The sequence below is a fragment of the Seriola aureovittata genome, chromosome 8, assembly GCF_021018895.1.
Source record: "Seriola aureovittata isolate HTS-2021-v1 ecotype China chromosome 8, ASM2101889v1, whole genome shotgun sequence".
Lineage (NCBI taxonomy): Eukaryota > Metazoa > Chordata > Actinopteri > Carangiformes > Carangidae > Seriola > Seriola aureovittata.
The window spans coordinates 18381656-18396221 of NC_079371.1; the positions used below are offsets into that span (position 1 = coordinate 18381656).

Below are 14566 nucleotides of genomic sequence, written 5' to 3' on the forward strand. Positions count from 1 at the left end.
CTGGTCAAAAATGATTACTGATGCATTTAAATAGGAATAAACAGAGGATTGTGTCTGAAAACAAAATTATTCCAACTTAATGGGCAACAGTGTAGAATAAAAGTAAATACTTTTCTCTCACAGAGCTGCTATGAAACTTTTGTGTTGCTTGTAGTTCATAAATGCAATTCATCCATGTGTTTGTGTTATGACTAGTCGTTGGCCAGCTAACTGTTGACTTCTGCAGCTAAATTGATGCAGTGCAGAAGTCATATGCTTCCTCTGTTGTTTTCAGGTGTATTACCACCCTCTGGACCAGAGGGTGGTAATACATGTCCAGGTGGGAAAACCAGGATGGTTTGCAATCAGATTTGTGATTTGAGCAACACGTACGGAACTGTGCAAAAGTTTGAGGCACAAGTAAAGTGAGGATCAGTTAACTTCATACAAAGTGCTATAAAGAGAATAAAGCCTAAATCATATCAATATTTGGTGTTACTGCCCTTTGCCTTTAAACAGCGCCAGTTCTCCAAGCTACACTTGGCATCTTGGAGAACTTGCCACAGTTATTCTCTGGATTTAGATTTGGATGTCAAGTGTGTTCTGTCTCTTCATGTAATCCCAGACTGTTTTCCATGATGTTGAGATCGTGCTCTGTAGGGAGACTCCTGTGTATTTGAAGTCGTCGTCATGCTGCAGAATGAGTTTGGGACCAATCAGACTTCTCCGTGTTGATATGCTGTGGCGTGATGGATAAGAATCTAAACATCTAAAATGCTTAACAGTTTTGCACAGTGCTGTATATGTGGCCATTTGTAAATAATAGCCTAGATTTTAGTTAGATACAAGGCATTACATTATATTACATTAACATTTACTCATTTGCCAGACGCTTTTATCCAAAGCGACTTACAAGTGAGGGACAACACTAAAGTTTAAGTGCAGTAGGAAACCTTGGTGTAAGTACTAAATATTACATCTATTCCATAAGTGCAAGGACAGCAGGTAAAGAAATGCACTGAAAATGCATAATAATTGCCAGTTAGGCATGTTATGGTGTTAGAGGTTTTAGGAGACGAGGTGCTCTCGGAAGAGATGAGTCTTCGAGAGATTCTTGAAGTCGGAGAGGGATGCCCCTGTTCTGATTGGCAGGTTGTTCCACCATCGGGGAACCCCAGACGAGAACAGCCCGGACTGCAATTGCCTTGTGTGCAGCGATGGCAATGACAGACAACATTCCTTGGAGGAACGCAGTGGCCGAGAAAGAGCATAAGGCTGTATGATTGAGTTCAAGTAGATGGGTGCAGACCCAAAAGTCACTCTGAAGGCAAGCATTACTGACTTCAATTTGATTGGAGCAGCCATGGGTAGCCAGTGTAGGTCGATGAGCAGCAGAGTGACATGTGCCCTTTTAGGCTGATCGAAGACAAAACAGGCTGCCGCACTCTGGACCATCTGTAAGGGTTTCGCTGTGCGTGAAGAGAGGCCTGCCGGAAGGGCATTGCGGTAGTCAAGACACTTGAAATGACAAGTGTAAAAGGAGCCAATGCTTTCAAAGCACATGGCCGCAGAAAGAAGTGATGACAGCCTATAGTATTACTACTTAACCAACATCCAGCAGAGAACAGCGTCTGGGTCAAGAGGCCACGAGCACACTGGGTGCCGCTCAGCTCTCAGTGGAGCTCAGCAGTTATTCTGTAGCGAAAAACAACTAAACAAACTTGTGTGAGGGATAGATATTTTGCTGTACAGTACTGTTGACACACAGCCACAAATATCCTCCGCTCCCCAAATCCCTGGCTAAATTACTAAGCGTCACCATCTTTAGTTTAGGAGAGGGACATAACAGAGAGAGGCAGTCACTTACCGTACCCAGAATAAGTCAGGCAGTTCAACAAATCAATGCTAAATCACCCGCGCTGCTGCTTCAGCGCTGCTTTCACAAACACTCATACAGTAGGTTGAGGTTATTTTGATTGGATCTAAAACTATTCTTTTGAAGGCCTGAATAACTCGAGCAGACCGAGGTGACAGTCCACAGCGGCGGCGGTCCCACTACAAAATGGCTGCGATCAGAGAGATATGGGAGATAGACATCAAAGGTCACAAATAAACCCTGTCAGAGGTGAAAACTCTCCACAAGTACAAACTGTACTTGACCACTCTCCTCTGTGGAGCAGCTGGCTGAGAGGAAGAGTCTCACCTTGGGTTTTGGCAAGAGAGACAGCCTTTGTTAATTTTTAATGCATTTGGAAACTAGTAATTAAGTCCCCCCCCCCAATGGACTGGGAAATTGACATGCTCTGGAGAGCCAGTGAGTAATTATATTTGTAAAGAGCAGTGATACAAGATACTCCCCTCTGACTGGGACTCATTACACATCATTAGAGAGGCGCGGCAACTAGGCACATGCTCGTGCACCGCTGGCACGGACCGCACACACCCCGACGTGCACGTGGGCAGACAAGTCACACACTTTGAGCCCCACACAATGGACATTGTCCAGCACAAAGAGTGTTTCTCTTTGGGAGACACAATCTGCTCTTCAGGTCCCTGACCTGAGCAGAGCGTGACGAGTCCTGACAGGACAGTCAGGCGGCGTGAAACTGTGTTCTCCATATCTCATCTGGTGATAATCATACTGCGGTGGGTCAATACATAATTAAAGATTAAATCTGAAATGAATTTTCATTCATCTAAATAGTGAAAGGTTGAGATATGAAAGCTTCCAAATGGAGCCTCTGGAGGATTGTGGTCCACCCTTTGAAGCAATAATTACCATTACAGCAGCGTAGGGCTAAGAGCTGCAGGGGGATGATAGAACGGCACTAGAAACTTAGTGGACTCCTCTTTAATTGGAACAGGAGTGGCTGCGACTCGACACATCACAGTCTCCAAATGGAATTTGTACAACTCCAACTCCATGCATTCTTTTTTTTCTTCAGTATTTCTCCCCTCTCCTCCTCTGTCTATTTCTTTTTTCCCTTCTGTGTGTATTCTCAGTTTGTGTTTCACTGTAGGATCTGCAGCTGCTGTGCACATATTATAAAACCACGCTGAAATATAGATTAAATCCACTGCGGGCTGTCTTTTTGGAAAACACCAAACAAATGCTAAATCTATATTTTATAACACACTGAGCACCATCTTTCAATAATTTTGCTCCATTTGAGGGAAATGTTGAAAAGCTCTATATAAATGGAAATAGTGTTACTGCAAAAATTGTATGACGAGAATGAAATTAATGCATCAGATAAATAAAACATTCATCACTGACATTTACGGAGGTTCGGTGCTGTCCAATTTGTTGAAATTTGCTGGTGAAAATGTTTTTCTTTCTCCACATTAAAAATGCTTTCAGCACAGATTTGTTAGTGAGGGTTGTTGTTGCCTAATGGTTTAGGCCTATTGTTTCAGTGAAATGAGTTAAATATTCAGATTGTTGTGTGTATTTCAAAGGTGTTTACTGCATTATTAATGCCATATTCAGATTGCCCAGGGACGGTGGGAGAGCTATATTAGTGTCAGAAAGCGTAGTTTGAGTTGCCTTGTCTGCTTTCACTTTAAACTCATTATCTTGTCTAATTCTCTCTGCCTCCATTATTCCCTCATCCCTTTAAGCAGCCTAATTAAAAGGGCTTTCATTTTTTCATTAATATTTATTTATTTATTCTGCATTTCTACATGAAACTGCTTCACCCTGCGTAGAATCTAAATTAAAGTTTTTTCATTATTTAAATGAAGGGTTTCCTGCTGCATAGCACTTGAGATGAATCCACAGAAGAAGAGGAAAAACTGGAGTATTTTCTCTCATCTTGCTGTCAGATGACCCGATATTACACTGCAAGTGTACGGCTTTCAACGATGACTGCAGCGGCTAATGTACAGTGTCCAATACAAACAGTTAATCTACTCCACTTAATGCTGTTTAGACTAGATTAATGTGGAAACTGTTAGCAATACCCATATTCAATAAAATACTGCAAACAAAAATAAAATGAAGACATGTAATCACAATTACTCACGTTCTAAGGACTGCAATTCACACTTTATGACTGAAAATCTTCAGACAGCTTAGTGTTAATTGGCCCATCATGGTCTGATTTCTCTCTGGCTTTGGTTTTATTTGGTTTATATGAGTGTGTCTGTAATAACAGTTTAAAGCCGTACCACGGGGAGATTATCAGACCATGCTACAGCGATGGACATTATCGCTCAACTACATGCATCACTTCGTCTCTGCTCATTTCTCTGAATGGCTGCTGGGGAGCTCACCAAGAGAGCCGCTTTGTGAACTGTATTTGTGGGTACATGTGTGCATGTTTTTCAGTGTGTGTGTGTGTGTGTGTCTTTGTGCATGTATGTGTGTGTGTGTGTGTGTGTGTGTGTGTGTTTGTGCATGTGAGCAAACCGCATGCGTATGTGTGTGTGTGTGTGGTTTGTTTTTGCTTGTGTGTCACTGTCTGCGCTCAAAGTGTGTTTATGTGTGTGCCTGAATACTAGCATGTGCGTGAGCGTGCGCATGCTCAGAGTATACACATGTGGTGTTTGAGGGCGTGTGTGCATGCATGTAGAATGACATTTAGCGAAATGTGGCAGCGAGAGAAGAAACATCTGACTCATAATTGAAGCGCCATGAAAGAAATATGATCATGAATCTGTATTAGGCTTACGTGCTCAGCTTTAAACCAGCTGCAGGAGCACGAGGCAGCACGCCCAGCCAGCACTCCGACTACCTTACCACCCCGAAGGCTGATTACAACGCTCAGAATGATACTCCACAAAAATGACAGAGGAAAACACAGCGCATTCAAGGCGAGCAATCCTGATGACAAAATCGATAGGCCGTAGCGCTCTCATCTCCATCAAAACGAGAATCTCAGGATGAATGTGGTAGTGCCTCCATGATTCAACCACACCAGTCATCTAAGTGTCCTGAAGGATAAAGCAGCACCAATCCTCCGTCACCCTCCTGCTCTTGACATGTAGAGCTCCGTGAGCAGCAAGGTGAGGCAGACTGCTCTTTTAAGGATAAGGCTGGGGATGTTCTATGTTTTTTTTTTGCCATCAACAGAAGCCATGAAAAGACCAACCAAAGCCTGTTATACTGTATATATTTAGCTCAGTGGTCCCAAATCTTTTGACCTTGTAAAACAAAGCCATATGAATTCATGACACCTCATCACCGTTTGTGTTTGACACTGAGCCGTGAGCAGAGAGATTTCTCCCTCTCAATTGGTTTCATTCGAATACACTGAACCTACTTGAACAGGTAAAACTATCCAATATATAACAAGAAAAGAGAAACAATTCTCTCTGATTTATCGAATGACCTCTTCGGGGATACACGTAGCTCATTCCTCAGAGCCATTGACCTCCTTTGTTTCTTTGTAAAGAACATTTAAAGCGGGGTGACATGTTCCTTGATTATGATTAGTGTGGTTGCTGTAGTTTATGAAGTTTCCATGCTGCATACACCGTCCTGCTGCATTAAATGCTCCCTAGATCATCAAATGTGTGTTAAAGCGACTTTTAAAATAAAAAAATATAGTACATTCATTCTTTAAGTAATGAAAACTAAATTGAATTCATTAAAAAAAAATGAGAAACTTAAATGAGTAATACACTCAGTGGTTTTGCAGCTATAGGCTTACTTGTTCTGTTATGACCATTAGCTCACGGCGGCTAATTTGAGCTAATGTTAGCAAACCCTGGATAGGTATTGCTCTGTAACTCACATTACTGAGTCGGTTTTCTGACTTCATGACATCGCTCTACTTGTTCTGCTCTGACACAAAATTTTAGGTTTTACCATTATTATGTACTTGTGACCACAGTGGCTGCTGTTCAACAAATGTTACATAATCTACGCCTGAATGTAGTTCCTGACAAAATGTAGTTCCTATGTTGCCATTGCAACACAGGAATCTGGTCCACATACAGTAACCACACCAGGGCAGCTGTAATATTTACCCCACTTTGAGCTATATTTTCAAAAACCACAGTGCCTGTCTGTTTTAGGAAATTACTTGAGCTTTTAAAAAACAAATGAAACTGTATTTACAGTATGTCTTCAGGTGGGATCAATGGCCTTCAGGCTGAGTGCCACAGACAGGAAAGGTTAGTCAGAAAGTATTGAGAAGCACTCTTAAAAACAGTTGCTCTTGGTCTTGTCTTGGGATTTTCTTTTTGACAGCAAGAAACATGCAGAATAACCCCAAAACTTTTCTTTTATGTTAACAGCTACCAACGATTCTGATGGAAACAAATGAAAACAAATGCAAACAACGAGATGGAAATTTCATTTTATATTCAAAGGGTTTGTAGTTGGTACACAACCACTCTAAATGTAAAAAAATGTGTGAGGAGGGAAATCGGCTGTGTCAGAGAGATGGATGGAAAAGGTACAAAGCTTGGGTAGTGTGCTAACAAACTCCATTTTGTGTTGCTGCAGCTGTTTCCATGGAGCTCGCTCTCCCTCTTTCGCTCTCTCTCTCTGTCTCTGCCTCTTGACTCCCCCTCTCTCCCCCTCTCTCTCTCTCTCCCTCTCTCACACACTCACACACACACAAAAGTGTCTGAAAGAGGATTCAGCTGTGTGAGTCAATCTGCAACCAACCGCAACTCTGAGAGAGAACCCCTCGTTCTCTCTAACAGACTCTTCTCCTCTCCTCCATCTCTCCAGCATCACGCCCATCTCATCATTTTTTTTCAACCTCATTACAATAATTTCTTAATTTATTCTAAACCCCAGTCACAACAACAAACCCACATTCAGCACACTCAATTACTGTGATTCTGATACACGAGTACCACATCAACAAGGAGCACAGGAACCAGTCCATGTATTTACAGTGCTGTGTTTTTTCCTCTGCCTTATTTGGAGTGCATGTGGCAATCAGCAGTGCTCATTACACCTAGCTGCCCTACAAAGATGCCCCAGAAAAATGTCCTTGAAGGAGGAGGTGAAGGGAAAAAAAAAAAAAAAGAGAGAGAGAGAGGAAAAGATGCTTACCGAGGACTCCGACACGGTAGTTGAGAGTGATAACGATGACATTTCCGTAGCTGGCCAGGACGCTCCCATCGATCATGTTGCCCGTCCCCTCCATGTAGGATCCTCCGTGGATGTAGACCATCACGGGCTTGGCACCAGTATCTCGTATGTCTGCAAGAGCGGCCATCATTAACACATTCACATTGTCGTCCACCCACTCCGATCAAGGGTTCAGCTCAGATTCAGATACAGCAGATACAGCACATGGTGGCCACAAACAGACAAGCTGACGGTCACCTCTCAGATACCAGCTGTAAGGATGCAGTCTGCTGGCCTACTAATGGAAATGGAAGCAATATTCTATCACATCTGCTCTATGAGAAACAAATTAATGTCCACTCATGATGTAGAGTTCAACTCTATTATAATAATTGGCCATCTCAGCTGAAAATGTTGCTTGTCATTTACCTCATATAAACCAAACTATTAAGGTTGTATTTGAGTTTGTGCTGCCTTCCAGGAGGCAGACCCACATCCCAATATAGACACGCAGGAGGCCATTAGAGAGAATAAAGAGAGAGGTACTCTGACACATCTCCTAACCAGGGAGAAGGCTAATCTGTCTTGACAGTGATAGGGAAAACGCACCGGCTAATTACACAATGCTACCATGCGCCTCCTTTTTACACAGGCCTATCTCTCTGCAACAATTTATTTGCACTGTCTTTCTTGGCATTGCAGGCAGTTAAATTTGTGCTTCAGTTTTGGTAAAATGTTGTTGATTTTATTCCCGAACCAGGACTTGATACCCAGCTGGAGCGACACTCCAGCCAGATAAAGCACATCCAGAGGTAGAGGGAAGAAAAAAGCCTCTGTCTGAGGAATAGACTGAATTACTGACTGGCTAGCTAGAGCTGGGAGACAAGACAAGAAACTCTCTCTCATTTTCACTCCTGCTCCCCCCGCGTTCTGTGTAGCTTCACGCCTTCCCCTCCCTCACTTTGTATCGCTTTCACTCACAGACTCTCCCCTGTCTCTCCCTGTTTCTCTCCCGCCTTCCCTCCATCTCTGCCCCCCCCCCCCCCCCCAAGCCCTGAGAATGGTGAGAATGAGAGAGAGGGGGTGGGAGGGCAAAGAGTGAGGAAGACAGAGGGAGAGAGACACAAAGACAGACAGGAAGGACGGAGGGAGGGAGGGAAGAAAGACGGAAAGAAAGGAAGAAAATAAAAAGGGAAGAAAGGAATAAATACATAAAAAGAAAGAGAAAGAAAAAAAAGGAGAAAGCAATGGGCTCCGATTTAAAAGGGTAGTATTGTATTCTGGTTGCTATGGTGACTGAGAGCCAAAATTTAAAATCCTCAAGAACAGCTAATCGCAGACCACATCCTGCACAGCCCAATCTGCATCCATCTGCAGGCACTGCTCATCGTTATGCACCCCATCACATTAGCATGCTCAACACCGAGGACAACTACTTAAATGCATTTTGTAGAGACACGGTTTTTCTGTAACCCCTATAGCAGAGCTCAGCCTTGATTCACAGTTTTTTTTTTCATTATTCCCTTGGTTATTCATGGCCCCGTTAACGTTTAAAAGCAAAGCAATAAATTGTATATGAGGTGGCCTTATTTATGGCTTTCTTTATCTTGCTGGTATCTGAGAAGGCTACACAGTGAAATGTGATTTATAGCTGACACTTCTCTATGCACACACTTATCGTAGACAAGAGGAGGAGGGGATGCATGGGGTGAGAAAGCATGAAAGGTACAGTCAGAGAAGGAAAAAGGTGTGGGGAGGGAGGAGGGTGGTGGGGGGTGGGTGGGTGGGTGGGTGAAGGGATAAGAACAGCAAAAAACGATATCCTTCACAAGCTCCTCAAACAAATGGGCCACAGATACAAAGAGAATGGAAAAGAGGAAGAAGGAACAGAGGGGGGCAGAAATAAGAAAAAGAGATTAGTCATGTCAATGTTATCAGTCACCTCTTTTGTTGATTCACATCGTGTCTCCATGACAACAGTTAAATCCCTTTGGGAGAGCAATACAAGACATTGAAGCTCCACTTGTCCTAATCTATTTATTGACTTGATCTGATGTGGGAGGTGTCACACAGATGTGATATACAGTTCTCACTGACGCTGATTTGTGTCAGAGGAAAATATGCATGCAGCCGATCCCAATTGGACTTTGGATTACGGTGAGACATAATAATCCTGTCTGGATACATCCACATCTGGGTCTGCAGCATGGCATGACTTGGAGGTAATGAGGTGAGTAGATTTCTTAACCAATCAGATCAGAGCTTTATCAGTTGCCGCGGACGGACTAATCTGGTGAAACAGGTGACTAAGTGGCTACCTCGGAGAGCTGCTTCCTGATTCACTACTTCTCCGAGGCAAACATATTGTTACATCAACACACATGTTCATAGCATCAAAATGTAGCACAGAGCCCTGTGCTAGAAAAGAAACAGAAACATGTTTATTAATGCACATACAAGTATATTTGCAATAGAATTCCATGCACAATGAGCTGAAAATTAAAAAAAAAAAAGACAAATAAACTCATGTTCTGGAGACGAACAGAAAAAATGAAATGTAGACGGAGGCTGATGTGCAATGAAGAGTGAGCTGAACAGAAACATAATTTATGCACAGCAGCACATCGTTTTGTCACAAATTTCTCTCACCCAGACAAGTGAGAACTTGCAGCATCTACTACACAGCGACATACACTCACACACTCCCAGCACATACTCTACAAACAGCAAATAATTGCATCACAGTAGAGAAAATAAATTGAAAATTGCCCATAAATTAATAAATAAATCAAAGCTTTCCAGTTCACTGCACTTCGCTCCAGCTAAATAGAAGGGCTGGAGACAGTCACACCTACAAATACATCACAGGGCATGAGTTTTAGCAGGACCTGAGGAGCACAACCTCTCATAGGTGCATCACAGTGGCTCTGGACTGATTGGAGTATCAGTGGGAGGCATAACTCAGGCCCTGAGCTGAGCCTCTAAGTGTTGCTGCTGCAAGTGAAACCCACCAGGAGGGCTAGGAGCACTCTTTCCTTCCTCCTCTATCTTATTTTCTCCCTCAACCTGTACTTCCACCTTTTTGTCCTTTGCCTCTCACTCCAGTGAAAACAGTCAGTCATATATCTGACGTTAAGCGCCCCGAGAACCAGCCTTGACACACCACAGTATAGGACAGGACAAAGGCGAGTGGAGATAAGTGTCGGTGGCATTCACTGTGTCAACACTTGGTGAAACATGGTGGCTGTCAGCGGCTATCAGTGAGGTCTGAGGTTGGGAGGGGAACGGGTGACAATGTCCTGATGTGGCAGGACATGACATGCACCCTACTGTAGCGCTCTTGTCAGGCCAAGCTTCACGGTTCACTCATGACAAGTCCATTACTGGCCATGTTCATATTTGAGAACTGCATATAGTTTATCAGGGGAGCTCTTTTGCTAAACAGGCAGTGTAATTACACCGAATTATACAGCAGCTTGTGCCGTTGTACAAGTCAGTGAATGTCACTGAACGTCTGCTTAATATTCCCTTTATATGGAAAATAAATGAACTAGCACTGTGTGTGACTAGGCCTTTGAGGGGGAAAAGGCTGATGTGAAGGAAGAGAAGACAGTGGAAGGAGGACCATGAAAAAAAAAAAAAAAAAATAAATAAATAAAAAAGTTGTGGCATAGCTATTTTAAACCCGTGGACTTTCAGAGCCTGAGCGTCATCAGGAGTGATGGGATGGGCAGGAAGCCTCCACGTTGTTCTCCACAACACTTGACATTTATAAGAATAACTGAGACATGTCTTCATGTTTATAAAGAAAATCTGAACACAGCACTGGGTACATGAAAAGAAGTGTTTGTGCCTCTACTTTGAATCTTGACATCGCTACAGTAAATGTAATGGGAGGAATGACCTTTACGTGAAGGTGACTTCTTGCTCCCCCCTCTGTGGTGTGTTTGTGTGTTAAATATGATGCTGGAAACTGGGCAGACAGAGAGTGGTGTATGTGTGTGTGTGTGTGTGTGTGTGTGTATGTGTGTGTGTATACATAAGAGGATCGAGAGAAAAGAGAGAAGGGTATAGACGCTAGATGAGCAAAAACAAAAGAAGAAGATGCTTACAAGGCTATTAGCCCCCTACAGCTGGCCTGGACCTGGATGAGAGGAGGAAGCTGTATCGGTGCTGTCATCCTTAAGACTCACAAAAAGCTGTTTGCTCCCTGAGTGAAGGGGGACTAACCCTTCTTTAGAGGAAGTCTGCCGTCCATGGTGCCAGCCACAAAAGCTGATGACATACTGTACAAATGCACTGAATGGTTGACGAGAGCACACCAATAAACACATTAAAGAATAGCACACAGCAAAAAAAAAAAAAACAGCAGACGTGCTGTGGCATTGCATAAGGAAAGGGTCAAAAGTGCCTCACTGAACTAATTCAAAGCTCCCCTCTCTGTTCTATTCAAGCAGTATGTTTTTACATGTTTTTGCCTTGCCAATTATTTCGTGCCACTCAAGAGTAGAGGAGAGGAGCAAAAAAAATAAAAAAAGATGACAGGAGCAGTCAGGCTCCCCCATCCTCTGAAATGTCTCAAATGGTGCCCTTGTAGATCAGCCATTAGCAGCAATGCTTATCTTGGAAAGAAGCTGAGCAGCAGCATTCCAAATATCCCTACGTAAATGGGCTTCGAGGGGCATGATTCCTCATCCCTGCCACATCAGAGAGAATAGGATAGTGGCAGAATGGAGAGAATGGTGTGTGAATTGCCCCCACTGTCGATTCACCACTCTCCAGGCTGCCTGAGCTGAGCTGAGGGCTTTGCTGGATGGGGATCCAGTCAGGCCTCTGCAATGGAATTAATGGTAATACCCAGGCAGGTGGAGCTCAGCTCTGCTCCCTGGCACAGCAACGATGGAGAGCTTCTCTCAGGGTGGGTGTGTGTGTGTGTGTGTGTGTGTGTGTGTGTGTGTGTGTGTGTGTGTGTGTGTGCGTGCGTGCATGTGTTGTCTTCTTCAGTGCTTGCTTCTAGAGCTTGGAAACGAGCATTGTTTACGTGTACAAGTGTGTGCATGCTTGAATGATTTAATGGATGTGGGTGTACATGTCTGAGTGTGTGCACACTCACGCTGGGTGGAAGCATTCCTCCTGATTAGAGCTAGTCTCAAAGTGCCAAATGACAGACACATACACACACACACACGCACACATCTATTTTTCATCAGTGGAAGAGGGACGAGGCAGCAGTGGCGCGAGACACTCTAGAGGTGGAGTGGAGATGGCTGCCTCTCTCTGCCTAACACTGGGCACAGTAGCTCAGCGCCGCTGCCATGTTCCACCTGGGAGATTTAGCTCCTACACAGCTTCACTTCCTCTATTTACATGCCCACCTTTATCTAACAACAGCAGGTAGGTGATTGAAAGCTTGCGCTCCCTTTTACAGTGCAATAACAGCGTCTGTAAAACTGAGTCTTGATTGTGGGCCGATGTAAATCACAGCAAGTTGGCCCGCATGCTCCTGTTGCTGGAGGGAGTGTTGCATAGAATTTGAATGTACTTTCGGGGTGCCAGGGGGTTGACTGTTGCTCAGACAGACAGGTGGACGCACAAAGGGAAAGACAGCTAGACACAGGAAGAGACAAATAGAGAGAAAGGCAGAGAGGGAGAGCCTCAGGGACAGCCAGCGGACAGAAAGAGATATACAGTATAAAAAGGTCATTATAGTCTCATTATATATTTCATTTTGCTTATCTCCTCGTCTCGGTTGAATGTTTTTATTGGCTGTTCCACTGCCTTTTTTAATGTAAATTTAAATATTACTATTCCATTACATATGTTACATACATTTCTCTGGCAATGTGAGAAATCCTTTATTGTTCCAATAAAACTTATTTGAATTAGAATTTAAGAGCGTGTCTGGAGGGTTACAACAGGGAGGGAGGCAGCTCAAATATGGTGGAGGGAGGGAGGGAATTAGCCCAGGATAGACAGACTGCCAACTGAGACAGCATGGTAATGCTGGGATGAACAGACTGAGAGATGGAGGGGGTTAGACAGAGAAACCAGACAAGGCAGCCGCTCTCTGAACTGAATGAGAATGTGTGGATAAGAGGTGAATCAGCTAAAGACTGAGAGAGTGGGAGTTCTGCTTGTGTTCTGATTCTACTCGACCTTTAACTTTAAACAAGAACGTTTGATTTTCACTGGCAATACATGTACACAAGGAGATATATTGTTGATATATTGCGAGAGCAGTAATAGGTAAGAGAGCTTGTGCAGTCTACGTAGCCATCTTTCTGTGAGGAAAGTCTTGTCTTCACAGAGGTAGCAGTTCTTCTTGGGGGGAAATAAGAGAAAAACAGAGGGGCGTCTCTGAACATTGGTTGTATATGTCAGGCTGTGAAAGTTCAAAACAGACACATTCACTGGAACAATGAAAATCTTCTGGATCATGTTTAGGGATTGATGGCCAACGCTGTCACACATGCATTAGTTACAGTGCTGTGGCAGAGATTCTGCTGGGACCGTATTGTGCTTCTACGGTGATGCTCTGTAAATAGCATTAGTTGCGCTCAGTAAAGAATAGACTTGTCACATTTTCAGTAAGGCTAGTCTTGCACAACAGCTTGGAGACCAAGCCACTGTGTACGCATTGCAAAGACTTGCCAGACAAAGGGATTGGCACTTGTCAGCAATTCTGAACAGACTTAGGGCTACATACACTGACACATGTGGGCTAGCTTGAAGGAAGACAAACATATACGTGTGGCACATATACACACAGTCAAGCTGAAGACTGAAGGCAATTTGGCTCCAGTTGCAACAGCTCGCCCTGGGCTTGAATAAGGAAACACCTGTGTGTGTCAAAGCGGTGCTATGGCAACGCTTCCTGTTCTGTGATCAAGGCCAGCATGAGGCTTCTTTTTGAGAGACAAGCCCACTGGCAAACAGGAAGGATCTTCCCCACAAACCCTTAAACATCTGGAAAGAACCCTGGCCAGCCGGCCTCAGCTTGGTTTAAAACCCAACGCAGGACCTGCCGCAACGCAGCCGTTCACTGTGCCAACATTCAAGACAAATAAGTGAAAGGATATGGCAATTTAGTGTGACATCTCAGTTTTCCTGCCAAATACAAGGTCCATATGCCCTGAACATGTGCTAAGGTCCCCAGCTGTTTCATTCCAGACATACAGTTAAATCCTGTTCACCAAATGCACAGATAATAAGCAAAAAATCAATTTGTCCATAGCAAACAAATGGTGTATAAATCCATAGCTTTACCTTGATACCCAACATCATGCTTGCATCACCTGCCCTGTAGTGTTGAAGGAAGACAAGGGCAGGGCGATATCAGGGGTTTGATTTAGATTCAAAGACTTAAGCCGTTTCTGTTGCAGCACAAGAATCGTCTCTCATTCTAATCTCGGCAGAGATCCACCCTGAGCCAGGAATATCCCAAGATAAATATGGAAAGTGAACAATGTGATTGCTGAGCAGCAACTTCCCATTTTCTACACCTCTCGCCTCTAATCCTCTCCAGCAGCACTCCTGAACTGCCGCTCCTCATCT

General features: G+C 43.8%; 1 protein-coding gene across 2 annotated transcripts in view; it reads right to left on the reverse strand.

The window, feature by feature from the left end:
- nlgn3a (neuroligin 3a) overlaps window positions 1-14566 on the reverse strand; it is a 116907-nt gene that overhangs the window by 66787 nt on the left and 35554 nt on the right. For both annotated transcript variants that reach the window (XM_056382630.1, XM_056382631.1), the window contains one exon: window positions 6995-7144. In XM_056382630.1, the coding sequence (XP_056238605.1) occupies window positions 6995-7144 (150 nt within the window). The remainder of the gene's footprint in view (window positions 1-6994; window positions 7145-14566) is intronic.